The following is a 14,804-nucleotide window of genomic DNA, read 5'->3' on the forward strand; positions in this document are numbered from 1 at the left end:
CCTGCCCAATCTCTCACCCAGCTTCAGCCTGCCTCACTGGCAGGCAGGCACCAAGAGGGATACTCTGGTGTGATGACATTCGTGTATTAAACACGACCTTGGCCTTTGGACTATACCCGCATCGAAATGAATGGCCTTACCACCCAAGAGAGCTATCCCTCCGAAGTCATGTTTCTGTACCAGAAAACGGTGCACTTTACCTGCACAGGTTCCTTCCACTTAGGAAGCAGCCCCATCCTAATTCCCTCACACCTTCGAGAGCAGCCGCCGCCGCCGCCGCCGCCGCCGCCGCCAACTATTCTTCACCTTCTTGGCAGCTGCTCCCTTCTTCCTCCACTATCGTTCCGATGAGTTACGCGCTTTCACTACAACTGATCTCCCTACTTGCGAATCTGCGAAAGTGAAACAAAAATACCGCCGGGTATCTGTTGTCGAATAGGCGAATTCTCGTTCTTTTTGGAAAACACTGTCGCGTACAAGGGAATGACACCTCTTTGGTCCGAAGTTTTATTTGGCATGAAAATACAAGACTGTTTTCCACTTTTCTCCTGTGTTGAGGACGGTATTTTAACATTCGGGATGCTTTTTTTTTTTTTTTTGCGCTACACGACCGGACACAGTTGACTTTCGAAAGTGCCGAAAGCCAAACGGAAGACCGGTAAGGTCAAGCCCGTTTTCTTGAGCTCTCGCGGGCGAAGAGAGAGAAAGATGGCGGTGGTTGGCGGTCTGCCTGGTCTTTTGCTTTCGCAGAGCCAGTTGGACTACGCGCTGGAGGATGCGATCACGCTTCAAGAGAAGGAGAACTTGGTATATCAGCACGTGAAAAAGGTGGACGGCTGGGAGCGGGATTTGAAAGTTCCTGAGTTTGAAGCAGGTGAGCAGAGCTGTAGACCGGCTCAACTACCCTAAGGTGGGCGTCGACTTATCCCGGGTCTCTTCGAGTGAGCCATCAGACTTCTTCCAGTCTTGAGTTTTCCCCTGGTTGCCCAATCACAACTTTGTTTTCCTCCCTAGCGGGTTTATTATGACTGAAAAAAACATGTTTTGTCGTCAGCATCATATCCCCTGATCATCCTCATTGCCCTTCCCTGGGACTGGTCCTGATTTCTCTGAATCCTTTTTAAAGAATTGTGCTTAGCGAACAACATAAACTGCTTAGTGAACAACATAAAATCTACCACAATTTGGAAACTACTTCTGTTGATGCAACCAGTCACATCACACCACTGGCTCATATTCCTTTGTAATGAACTACCATTGCAGTACTTTTACACAAGGCATGTATCACCAAAATTGTACTTTTACATTTGATATATGTTTCTTTCATATAGAATGTCACATTTGTCTCTATTAGTTTTCATTCTGTTATTTTTAAGTCCATTTTGGCAACCTATCAATATTGTTTTGAATTTCGTTTTTTTTTTCTTGTACAGTGCTAGTGCTTTCATGCAACTTGTGTCATAACTATTCTGTCAGTCTCATCATTCAACTCATTAATAAAATAGTTGAAAAGGTTGGGATGCAGGACTGAACCTTGTAGCATTTCACTTGATATCTCTCTCCATGAAAAATCAGTGATGAGCATTTTTGTATGATTTTTGAGCCACCTGTGTGGCCACTTGCCATATCATCTATCCCACACTTTAGATATTTTGACAAATGTTGAATGAAATAAAAATGTATTACATATACAGTTTTTCTACAGTACATTAAGGAATTTAAGTACACTAAGGAATTTAAAATGTAAAATTGACTAACTCCTGATGATTATCTGGCCACATCCTTAAAGACTTCTTGGCAAGATAACTATGTGGAGAAATATATCCATTCTTTTTTCCATCCGTCCCCTTGATTTCTGTATTGACTGAGGAAGTGAAACCTGTTTTTTAGCTATGACCATTTAGTTTGGCAAAAATGTTTCTGTTACAATATTCAGCATTTCTGCTTGCCATGGACAAAGTTTTCCCTCTCTGGGGAAACCAGCAGTTGTGCAAGCTAATAACTTTTGTGCTTATAATACTGACCTTCACAGGTGTTTTTATTCCACAGATGTATCTTATGCTTAAACAACATTCTACTCTGACTTTCTTGTATTTATGAAAATATGCTGCTATGAAGTCGTCAGCAGGTTTTCCTTACTATACCATACAAATGGATTTTTAAATGTTCTTTCTTTACTAATACTGCATGTATACATAAACAGGCCAAATTAGTTGTCATATCTCTTGCATTCTGGGACAGTCTGAATTTAAGTGTTTCAAAGTAAGAGCAAAACTGCCTTTCAATAATTGAGTATCTATAGAATTAGTGTAATGCAATCTTGTGCAGTCTCCTTAGTGCAGAAGTGTATAGAGTTAATAATGTAGAAAGCTGCCACTGAATCAGTAACTAGCAACATCTTTCTGGTTCAGGTAGTCCTTGCTTAATGACTCTAATTGGGACTGGCAACTGCACCACTAAGCAAAGCAGTCACTAAGTGGGAAATCACATGACAGCGACTGTGCTTTCCGGCTAGAAAGAGACAAGACTAATCAGTTTCGCACCTTTGATTTTGTTTGCCTCCTAACCATTTCCCCACCCTTTGGAATGCTTGCGTGCCTGCTTAATGTCTTGTACGCAGTGAAAGCAATGCAATCACATCTGCAACCTGGGGATGGGAGCCACGGGCGTGCTACACAAACAGCTTACTCTCTTGAAATCCCTTTATTTCCAGTCTCTCCACTCTGTGGGGGGAGGGGGAAGAGTCTGGCAAAGCAGAGATTGCCTACAGAAATCACTTGATCCCCCCCCCCCCAGCAGAGAGATTGGGGGAAAAGATTTCAAGAGAATAAGCTGGTGGCTCTTTTGCACATTGAGAGCAATGTGCTCATACTGGCAGCCTGGGGCTGGGAGCCACAGCATGCCATGCAAACAGCTTACAGTACTCTCTTGAAATCTCTTTCTCTCCAATCTCTTTACTGTGAGGAGGGGGAAGGAAAAAAATTGATTTCTGTAGGCAATCTCTCCTTTGCCTGACCATTCCCCGCCCCCACAGAGCAGAGAGATTGGAGAGGAAGAGATTTCAAGAGAACACTGTAAGCTGTTTGCGTAGCATGCCCATGGCTCCCAGCCCCAGGCTGCCAGCGCAGTCACATTGCTCTTGATGTGTAGAAGAGCAAACAGCTTACTCTCTTGCAATCCCTTTCTCTCCAGTCTCTCTGTTCGGCAAGCGGCGGGGGGGAGTAAAAACCACAGGTCAGTCACCGGACAAAACGTATTGATTGTAATGGTGATAACTTGACTAAGGGACCCTACAAAGGTTGTAAATGGTCGTAAATGAGCTGTAAAGTTACTTTTTCAGCACCATCATAACTTCCAGCAGTCACTGAACTCATGGTTGGTAAGTGAAGACTACCTGTATTTGAAACAGGAGTCTTTCCTGTTTCTGTCTGAATATGACAGCTAGAGAGTCTAGTATGTTTAGCATGCACAGTAGTGTTTGTCCCTGTAAGCTCACTATCCGTGCCAGTCTTAACTGCCATTCAGATTGCTCTGAGTTTTCTGACTTTAATAATTTGTTACTTAAAGTAAATGTTCCACATCACCAGCATCACTTTGAGAACCTTGAAGATAAGACAATATCATACGTTGCCAGTTTGTCAGTTTTTATAATGAACAACAAATTCTTTAAGTTGTATGATTATAAACATCTGAATTGCTCTGGTATTTTCTTGCTTTAATGTGATATTTAATGAATTAAGTGGAAAAATATGAAGTATTTTATATCATCTTGAAATCAGTGAAATTTGAGCATATTTAATTTTTCAGCATTCAGCTAGTCCTCAACTTACAACCATTTGTTTAACGGCCAATATGAAAGTGCTGAAAAAAGTGACTTATGACTGTTGCAGTGTCCCCATGGTCACGTGATCAGAATTCGGGTGCTTGGCAACTGGCATGTATTTATGATGGTTGCAGCATCCCAGGATCACATGATCATGAGTTATGACCTTCCCAGGGGGCTTCCAGAAAACAAAGTCAATGGGGGAAGCTAGATTCACTTAATGACCACAGTGATTTGCTTAACGACTGTGGCAAAGAAAGATGCTAAAATCAGGTGTGATTCACTTAATGACTGCATCGTTTAGTGATGGAAGTTCTTGTTCCATTTGTGGTTGGAAGTAGAGGCCTATCTTTATAACTCATTGATTATCTTTCATATATGTATTTCTGTATATATAATTGTATTTAATATGCTAAAATATAATATGTTTTTACTAACATGTTTTGATATAATGGTATGTGGGAATGACCTTGGGAGACAGGGGGAAGAGTAACAGCCAGGGCAATGGCTAAATGAGAGGCAGCTTAGCCTTCAGCAGGAATGTGGATGTGGCAAATGTTTCAGTAGGGACCCTCCCTAGTTTCTTGGGCTATAAAGGCAACGGAGGAGAAATGTACTTTTAGACTTGCAAGATTCTGTTAACATAACCTTACAATAAAGTAGAGCTAGTTCTTCTGGGTATGCTTCTTGTCTGGACTACCTCACAAGACTGACATCTACTAATAAATCGTGCTGTTCACTTTTGGGGGAAACAATATTGTTCAAAGTGCAAAGAAGCGTTAGAAGTGCTGAGCAAAAGAAATGTAAGGGAGGAAATAAGAAACAGAAATTAAGTAAATCCAATTTGCTTTTTCCATAAAGTTCTGTACTCGCAGACAATCCTTGCTTCTACCATACTCATTAATTGCTTTATACATTGCCTGTGCTTTAAATTTTTCAACCATCTCTCTCAATAATATATCAACTCCATCCAACCACCACTTTTTAGTCTCCCCCTTCCTCTCAGGCACTCACTCCTCTTTCATATATTGTTTTGTGATTCACTCTTCATACTTCTTCCCTAAACAATCAAACCATTTCATTGTATTTCTTTTGTACTGCTCATTTACAGACCTTATTGTATTTTTTAAAAATTGTTTTTTAAAATGCTTGAGACTTCTTTTGTTGTTTTTAGTTATAGGACTATTCATTATGTTGAATAATATTTCAGGAAGCAGATAGAAAAACAAAACATACATCATCTTAACCGCCCAGAGTCCCCCATGAGGCAGAGATGGGCGGTGAATAAATTTATAAATAAATTTATAAATAAATAAATAATCTATCTTTTGCTTTATAATTATAAACTTTATAATTACAAACTTTGTAAATGGGTGCTTATTCCTCTTCAAATAACTACATGAATTTAACATGAATTGAATTGTTTTATTTTATCGTTTGTTATCAAATAAATGGGCAGAATGAAAAAAATGGAGTATATATTTTTTAAATTAAGTTGACTGTTTGAGAGTTAAGAAGAATTACAGATTTTGAATATTAAGAATATTATTTTGTGTTAGTCCATGAACAGCTTTTTTTCAACGGTCATCAACTATTATTTCTGAATAAGCTTAGTTCTTCTAATTCCTTTAAAATAATGTACTAATTAGAGCTTTGATTTCAGATTTGCAGTGGCTGAACACTGAAGGTTCACTTTCTTTGTACAAACATCTTTGTGGAAAAGTAGTGGTGTTAGATTTCTTCACCTACTGCTGCATCAACTGCATCCATATTTTGCCTGACCTTCATGATTTAGAGGAGAAGTACTCTGCTAAAGGTATTAACTAGTCAATACTTTGTTCAAAGATGGAGCATCTGAGGCGTTTTACTTATTGTTTTACAGAATAACTCAATGATAGTTCTTAAAAATAAATCCACGTGTTGAATTCTAAAGCTGGCTGATTGTAATTACTTGGTTGTGTGCATTTTCCAAATATAACTAGTAATTCTAATTATCTATCTAGTAGTATGTGACTGCAGAAAGTTTGAGAAATGCTTGTCTAAATGTACAAGCACAGATTGTCATGCTTTGAAGTACACATTTTACATAATGCCGTATTGGTCCTCCAAATATAGTTGTTTCAAATCCAAATGTCATTATTACAGAAGATGCTTAAATGCAGAGAATTGTTTCATGACATTGTCAGTGTTCGTGCATATCTTTCAATTATCTCATGCATACCTAAAAATTTGTAAGTCCAAATCCACAGAAATTAATGCCAACCAACATATTTATCCAGTGCTTTCCTGTCTTATCCTTGCTAGTGCTATTTCTGCATTCATAGTGGTATTCACAAGGTTATTTTAAACCCTAATGCACATTCTTATCACATCAACAGTCTGAAAATGACCTGTTGGATTACTGTATGAAGAAATGCTTCTTGACAGAAATACTTTGGGATAGGGCCAGTTCTTTTGCAGTGCAGTTTTAAATCTAGCTTTATTTATTTATTCATTCATTCATTAGATTTATATTACCGCCCCTCTCTCCCAATGGGGGACTCTGGGTGGTTTACAATAAAAAAAATTTCTAGTATTATTCCTTAATACTAGAATTTTACTGTACAGATTTTTATTTTTTTTGCTCTGTTGTCAATGAAAACATCTTAAAAGGTAACTTATTTTTCTTTTGAATATGAAACTGTTATCCTAAGCATATTGATGTTGAAATATAAGTGCTAGTATCTTGTACTAATGTTTTGACCAATACAAAATCAGAACACAAATCAAGTTGTGTTCTATGATTTTTCATTCATTCTCTTTCCCTATCTGCTGCTTCACTATGAAACTATTGTCTTGAAACTATTGAGAAGTTTCAAATGAAGCCTTCCAGATGAAATTAGGAGCAGGAGAGATAGGGGTAGACTCTATTCTACCAGCATATCCCATTTTACTAGCAAAATTATATCTATATAGTTGCAGTTTAAGACATGAATGGGTTGCATATTCATTAATAATTTATGTGCTATATTTTCTGATGTATTGCTGTTTATAGAGTTGATGAAATTTGGTGTTTCTGTTGCAGATTTTAATGGATATATTTTGTGTGATTGTTGTTATTCCTTCATTTCAATGTACTCATAACCAAGTAGCACTGTCTCATCTGTTTAGTGAAAAGAAAACAATAAAATAATATAATATAATAATAACAACTCTCACTTGTGCAGTAAGACTAAATTCTACTTACACAAATGCATGAGGTGTGGGAGTCTAGTCTCTCCACAAATTCTGCAGCTTACCTTCAATTCTTAAAGATGGGTAGAGGAAGGAGCAATAATTTAGAATATCTGTTGTAGTCCCTTGCAGTCTTCCATATGTCTTCAAGATGATAAGCAGAGTGCAACATTGTACCTACTCTTATTAAATCCCTGTATTACATTCTGAACTCTTATTCTAGGCTTAAATGAAAAGATATTGAATGAAATATTCTATTGTTCTATTCCACGACTCTTGATACTGTCTTTATCAAGTCATTTTTATAGCAGAAAAAGTACGGTTGAATTCATACTCAATAAACTGTTAAAAGCATTTGTTATGTTTGGTAATAAATTAAATGAAATACAATTTAAAAGTTACTTAAGTTTGTGGGAAAGAATACTGAAATCAGACCCATCACTTTCCATAGTTCCTTTGATCTAAGATTCTGTCTCTTAACAGAGCAGCATGTTAGACTCTTATTTATGGTGATATTCTGTCAACACTGATAACAGAAAGATGGATAAGACTTCTGTGACTTTTTTTTCCTAGAATGGCATTGTAACACTTCCTAAAATTTTAACTGTCATTAGGAACTTGAAATAAAAAATGTCTTATTTCTGCTTTCTCTTGTCTGTCTCAGTCTCTTCCTCTGTTTTGTACAATGGGCTGTAAGAATAACCTTGAGAGACAAGAGGAAGAGCCACAGCCTAGACAATAGTCTGATAAACAAAATAAGCCCAAACCAGGAATGTAGTTTGAGAAAGTGTCTAAAATTTGACTCTCCCTAGTTCTGTAGAACATAAAGGCAGGGGAGAGGGAAGCACTTTCAGATTTGCAAGATTCTGTTGCTGTAACTTGACAATAAAAGTAGTATTAGTATTCATGCTTTGATTTCCTGGTCTGGATTACCTTGAAGGGTTTAGAGTCTTGATAAGGCAGAATGGTTTACAGGTAGTCTTCACTTAATGTCAGTAACTGGGATTGGAATTTCTGTCACTAAGTGATGTCATAAAGCATGTGACTGCACCACTTAATGACTGCCGTCCCTGCAGTCCCTGGTTGCTGTCGTTAAGTGAGGACCACGCGTGACTGTGACCTATGATTTCCTGCCGGCTTCCCCATTGACTTTGCTTGTGGAAAGCCGGCGGGTCTTGATCATGTGACCATGGGATGCTGCGATGGTCGAAAATCCAGGCTGGTTGCTGAGTGCCCTGATTGCAAGCATGTGACTGCAGGAGCACTGCAATGGTCAAAACTTCCAGGACCAGCCATAAGTACCACTCATTCAGCGCTGTCACAAGTTCAGTCACTGAACAAGTGGTTGTTAACTGAGGATCACTTGTATTGCATTTCACCCTACTGGCAGTTAAGAAAAGGAGAACAAAATGTGCCCAACGCTACAGCACAGTGAGCACTACACACTACAATCCTTTGAAGGCCTGAATTATATCCATGGTGATTTACACTTGCCCCCACAAGCCGTCCCCCCACGCCGCATTTCAGTGATAATCCTGATTCCAACTTTTTTTTTTTTAAGACTCTGGTCCTTTTGAAACTAATACATGAGGCAAAATTTCTTCTTTTGTTTAATAAAGCCTAATCTTCATTCCACATACTATCTGAAGAGTATACATTTCTTTTCTTGTGGAGTCCTTGGTACTCTCTGAGCTTGGTTGCTTGCAAATGTTTCATTACCCAACTAAGTAACATCATCAGTGTGAGTGAGTGTGGGGTTTGCTCACTTATATACAGTAGCTTGCCCTGCCAGTTTTGGTGGGAGTGTGTTTTTCTCCTTGGTAGTTCCTTGATTAGGGTATTGTTTTCTGCTTGCTTGATTGTTTGTTTGGTGTTAATCCCTGCTTATCTGTGTGTTGGCTGCTGGAGAGGATTAATTTTCAACAAGGTAGGTTTCTCCTGACTGTAAAATCTCATTCAAATCTAATCAGTAACACCATACAGACAAAATTCTACCATTAGATAAGTTAGCCTGTCCACATTTTTTAATACTGGTAGTGCGGTCCTTTTTTTTTTTTTAACTGTAAAGTAAGTTCTACATGTTCACTCTTGTTTAAAACCACATGCATTGTATAACTATCTAGACTATCCCATACATCCAAGCAATGGACAGAATTCAAAAGATGTTCATTGAATGGGACTTCATGTATATTGTATTTAAATGTTTCATTGTCAATGCCATCAAACTCATTGTTTGTTTCTTATCTATGTTTTCAGATGGTCTCCTTATTGTAGGTGTCCACTCAGCAAAATTTCCAAATGAAAAAGTTTTGGATAACATCAAAAGTGCTGTTCTTAGATACAACATCACTCATCCTGTGGTAAATGATGCTAATGCAACCCTCTGGCATGAGCTAGACGTGTCCTGCTGGCCAACATTGGTAATTGTTGGACCCCGTGGCAATATCCTGTTCAGTCTGGTTGGTGAAGGGCACAAGGACAAACTATTTCTGTTTACATCCATAGCCTTAAAGTACTACAAGGAACAAGGCCAAATCAATACCGATACAATTAGAACACAGCTGTATAGAGACTCATTGTCACCTTCACCTTTGCTGTTCCCTGGGAAAGTTGCAGTAGATAGTTCTGAGAACACATTGGTAATAGCAGATACTGGACATCATAGGATTTTGGTTGTGAGAAGAAATGGTCACATTCTTCACATCATTGGAGGTAAGGGTAATCTAAATAAAACCTTGTACCCTTTTGTTTTGTTTTGCTGGCCAATGACCAAAATAAAATGACTATTTAAAAACCTTGTATTTTAGCTTGACAGCAGTCATGGCAAATCCTGAATTCTGTCTGTCTGCTACAGCTCTTAATATTGTATAGTAAATTACATTAAAATTAGTTTCCAGTCCTACGGAATGCTTCTTTGAGTGTATATGGATTGAGCTGCAAAGAAGTAATTGATGGTCTAATTCTGAGGCCTATTTAATAACCACACAATATTAAATAAGTCATGAAAATGACACCACATTTTTCAGTCTTGTAACTGACAGACCACAAATAACATGAATAGGAGAGTCTATGAAATTCAATTACTGGTTGCTTATTCTGGCATGAAGCTGACTACATGTTTTCCAGGCATTGCATTCTGTTCTGCATTGCATTTATATAATTCCTTAGGTTTGAAAGCTGAACCTTTGATGTAGGTTCAGAAATAATTGTAGACGCAGTAAATGTTTGTTTGGTAATGTTTAAAAGTTAACAGATTATATTGCCTGGCATTGTATAGTTCTAAAAAAATGTGCTTTTGAAAGAAAATCTCTACACTTTTCTGTGGAAAAATATTGACTAATGAGAAATAAAGAAAACCTTTTCTAAATGAAACTATTCTAGTTTCTAAAAATATGTTTTAAAATTATAGACCCACAGCAGTACCTCTATTCAAATTAATATGAAGTAATATAAAATTATTTGCATCCTAAATCTAACAAGACTGTGTATCCATTGTTGATCTCTAGCAATAGTTATACTCTTGCTTTATGTTTTTGTTTTTGTTATTTTTTTGTTAAGGACCAGACAGTGGAAAGAATGATGGAAACTTTTCAGAAGCATCATTCAATTCTCCACAAGGGGTTGCCATAAAGAACAATGTTATATATGTGGCAGATACAGAAAACCATCTAATTAGAAAGGTAAATTGATTGATTATGTTCCATCACGTCAGTTCCAGCTCTTAGCGACCACATAGATAATTTGTACCTAACCTGGTCCTTCCCTTGATTTTTTTCATGGGTAAAAAACAATGCTGACACAATTATTTAAGAGCCATGCAATGTGACCAGTAGCAGCTTTCCTAAATATATTTTTATTCTGAGTATATGGAAAAAGTATTACTTTTCTTTTTGCATATAATTTTAAAGCAACTTATTAAATACAGGTAGTCCTCATTTAGTGACCGCAGTTGGGACCAGCAACTTGGCCATTAAGTGAAGTGGTTGCTAAGTGGACTGCAACTGTGCTTATGATTTTACTTCAGCTTTCCTTTGCTTTACAGCATCAGAAGGATATGACCCCAAACAACAGGGTGAACCCAAACAGCAGGGAAGGTTTCTGGAACTCAATTCATGAGGAAGCTGGGTAAAAGGGCAAATCTTATAGCCCTTTTTCCCCACTCTTGCCCTTTGGAATGCTCACCCCAATGCTAGGATAATTAACGTATATTTACATTCATTGAAGAGGAAAGAATTACAAGAGAGTAAGCAGGCACAAAATGGGGAATACATATCAAAAGAAATGCACTAAGGCTGGCTGTTTGCCTAGCATGCTTGGGGCTCTGAGCTGTGACCCCCTTAGGAGGCAAAAAAGCCTTCATTGTGAAATGATTAGGTTCTTGTCAGTGTCAGGCAGCAAGGCTAGCCATTAGGAGGGTTTTAATCAACTAATTAAGGTCACAGAGGTGAGCTTCTTAACCTGAAATTAGCACCTTTTGGGGAAGCACTGTGCTATGAAGAAAAGCAGCTCAGGAAGAGAGCTTTTTTAGGCAATCTCTCCAGTTTGCGATAGGGAGGGGAAAGAAAAAACGGTTCAGGCACAAGACAACACATACTAACTGATTGCAATGGCAAACATGTGACAGAGAGAGAGATGCTGCAAAGGTTGTAAATGCAGGCATTGGTCACAAAGTTATTTTTTCATCACTGTCGTAACTCTGAACAGTCACTGTCCAAGACAGTTGTTAAACAAGGACATGGACCACCAGAGGACAGCTGTTTTCTGCATAGAACAATGTGTGCACAGTTCTGAAGATCCCTATTCCCTGTCTTACTGTTTATACACAATGACTCAAAAGGAAGAGGAAGTAGGAAGTTACTGTTCTTATAATGATCAACTTCAAGAGAAACATTTTTAATAGGCTGATGGAATGTCTGCCTCTAATTAATAGATGGCAAAAACCATAAGCAGCTGGTCTTTCGGCAGTAGTGATGAAATAGTGGAATATAAAAAATAAAAGCATTGTTTTTCGTTCATGTTCATTTCAATGCAAACCATGTTTGTAATTTTTTAATATGTTGAATATCAAACCTTAGTTTATTAGCATACCAAAATCTTGGCTTCTTGGTGCTGATAATCAATTCCAGCTGATATAGATCCTGCATGTATGAAATCATCTTTAATTGGCATGTAGTGTTAGTAAGAACACCCAAACTTTCCATGTTAGTATTTGCTATTGAGTTCTGACATGTAAAATTATTACCGTACCAACTCCCTACTCAGTCCTCTTTCTAAATGAAAGCCAGGTTTTCATTTAGACTGCTCTATAGTTTTTTTACATAAGCTTTTTGTCAATTAATTTATATTGTGGATTAGTCCTACAAATAGTGAATTAGCTGGATAACTTTTATTTTAATTAATAGCGAACTTCATTATTACGTTTTGTAGGAGTCATTTGCTTTATATATTTTGATCTCTTAGTTTAATGGTTCTCAAACATTTTGGTCTCAGGACCCCTTTACATTCTTAAAAATGATTGAGGACCCCAAAGAGCTTTGGTTTATGTGGGTTATATGTATCAATATTTACTGTATTAGAAATTAAAACCGATAAAATTAAAGATATTTATTTATTTATTTCACTTTGTGGACCCCCTGAAAAGTTCTTGGGGACCCTCAGGGGTCCCCAGGCCACACTTTGAGAACCACTGTTTTAGTTGAAGGAAACCATTATTATCCCTAACAGAGAGACACAAATATAGATACAGATACTGTGTATGCACAATAAGTCTTTCTTCATTGAAGATACAAAATATTTCAAAGATAGGGTATTTCAAAAGTTAAAGATATGTACTACTCTGGTAGCTAACTATAAAGCAGTGTACAAAGGAGCTTTCCCTGCTTGCACAATTGCAGTATATTCTAAATAAATATTACTGTATTAAAGATATTTTGCCAAGAATGGTTAATAACATAAAAATATGTGTACTATTCTAAAAGACTGATGGAAAAATAAATCAATGTGGAGTCCTTGGTGCTCTCTGAGCTTGGTTGTTTGTAACCAAGCTTGTAACAACCAAGCTCGGAGAGCACCAAGGACTCCACAGTTCAACCCTGAGCTACATATATTCTCTTCTATTAAAATAAATCAATAATTGAATTCTAGATTGACCTGCAGTTGGAGTTGGTGAGCACTGTTGCAGGAGTTGGAATACAAGGCACCGATAAGGAAGGAGGAGCCAGAGGAGATGAGCAACCTATTAGTTCACCATGGGATATAGCTTTGGGAAACTTAGGTATTTTTTGGTGTTTATATTTTATTTTTATGATGTTTTTTTCAAAGTTTGTAGCCTGCTTAATACCATTGCCAGTTATCTAATTTTTCCCTTAGTGGAAATATCATATCTCATGACCATACAGGATTATGACTCATCAGTATTTACAATAGTTTCTGTGCATTGAATGGCTATTACAATTTTTTTTTACAGATGTGCTAAGTTATATGTCCTGATATATAACCTTCTGCATATTAAAAAAAAAAAGTAATTCTGTGTCTTGTGGCAAAATTATTTTGCTACATTTATTAAAAAATTAAAAGTGTAGAAGATTTTTTTCATGTTTTAATACTAAATACATTCAAGATAGTTCTTGTTTAAGATTTCTAAACAAACAGCTTACTACTCATTTGATTCATGTATATTAATGCCAAAAATTTTATTCCCATATATGTAAGCAAAAAGGGGAAAAGATTAGGAAAGGCTACAGACCCACTTTATTTAATGGAGCTTAATCCTAAATAGTAAAATGTTGTTAAATGTTTTATAATTATTTCACAAATCATTTAAGTTATATTCCTGTATCCATTTATTTAGGAATAAAGCCCAGTATGATTAATATCTGTCAAATCGCAGAATATTACACTACGAAATAGACAAGATAAACTGTTTCTTTAAAAACACTGATAAAAAGGCCACATTTTAGGAAATATCCTCATTACACATATATCATCATACTTCCGGCCAGAATATCTTTCTCTGTAACAATCTTGTCCTTAATGCATGTGTAATGTTTATGTACTTATCAGTATTTTTAAGTCTTTTTAGATATTAATTTTAAAATATACTTGTTAATATTTTTCTCTTTTTTCATATTTAATATATTTTAATTGTCTTCTACACTATCCAGAGCTGGGTTTGGGGGCTATTTAGAAGTGCAAAAAATAAATAAATTGAAACTAAATTATTTTCACAACTATTTTTTATAGTTACAAAAACTAGTTTTTTGCCCTCTTTTTGAAATACTGTGGCATTTTAATCCAATTTGCAACAGTGTGACTGTTATATCTCACATATCTTCCTTACAAACTATTTTATTAGGAAAGTAAATCTTCCAAAATTTACTTTCCTAATAATTTACTTTATTAGGAAAGTAAATATTTTATTCTTGTTTTTTAGGTAACATACAAAATTTATTTGCCAGTTTTTACATCATAAAAAACAATGTTTTAACAAATCATAAATTAAACTTGTGAACCTAGTGATTATGCATATTAAGTTTAGAAAAATGATATATTTAATTAAGGAAGAAACATAGTAAAATAAAAATAGTTATAGTTATAGTTCCAAAATCAAGAAAACTTTTAGGAAGGTATTTTCTGGATTTGGGGTATTGTATATAAAGAACAGCTCTTTTCAACAGCAAATAGGTAAAACATAAATGACACAATTGGACTCAATCAGATGTATATTTATATTGCTTCCTTTCAGTAAGATAAAACAAAAATGGTAGTA

General features: G+C 36.4%; 1 protein-coding gene across 2 annotated transcripts in view; it reads left to right on the forward strand.

Moving 5' to 3' along the window:
- The first annotated feature begins 583 nt into the window (after positions 1-583).
- NHLRC2 (NHL repeat containing 2) overlaps positions 584-14,804 on the forward strand; it is a 53,887-nt gene continuing 39,666 nt past the window's right edge. Inside the window, exons 1-5 of one of the 2 annotated variants that reach the window (XM_063307200.1) lie at positions 584-874; positions 5,487-5,639; positions 9,293-9,748; positions 10,595-10,716; positions 13,181-13,310. In XM_063307200.1, coding sequence (XP_063163270.1) covers positions 709-874; positions 5,487-5,639; positions 9,293-9,748; positions 10,595-10,716; positions 13,181-13,310 — 1,027 coding nt within the window. In that variant the 5' untranslated portion in view covers positions 584-708. The remainder of the gene's footprint in view (positions 875-5,486; positions 5,640-9,292; positions 9,749-10,594; positions 10,717-13,180; positions 13,311-14,804) is intronic. The other variant, XM_063307199.1, reaches the window with a different exon arrangement.

Source organism: Candoia aspera, chromosome 6, assembly GCF_035149785.1.
Source record: "Candoia aspera isolate rCanAsp1 chromosome 6, rCanAsp1.hap2, whole genome shotgun sequence".
In the NCBI taxonomy this organism is placed as follows: Eukaryota; Metazoa; Chordata; class Lepidosauria; order Squamata; family Boidae; genus Candoia; species Candoia aspera.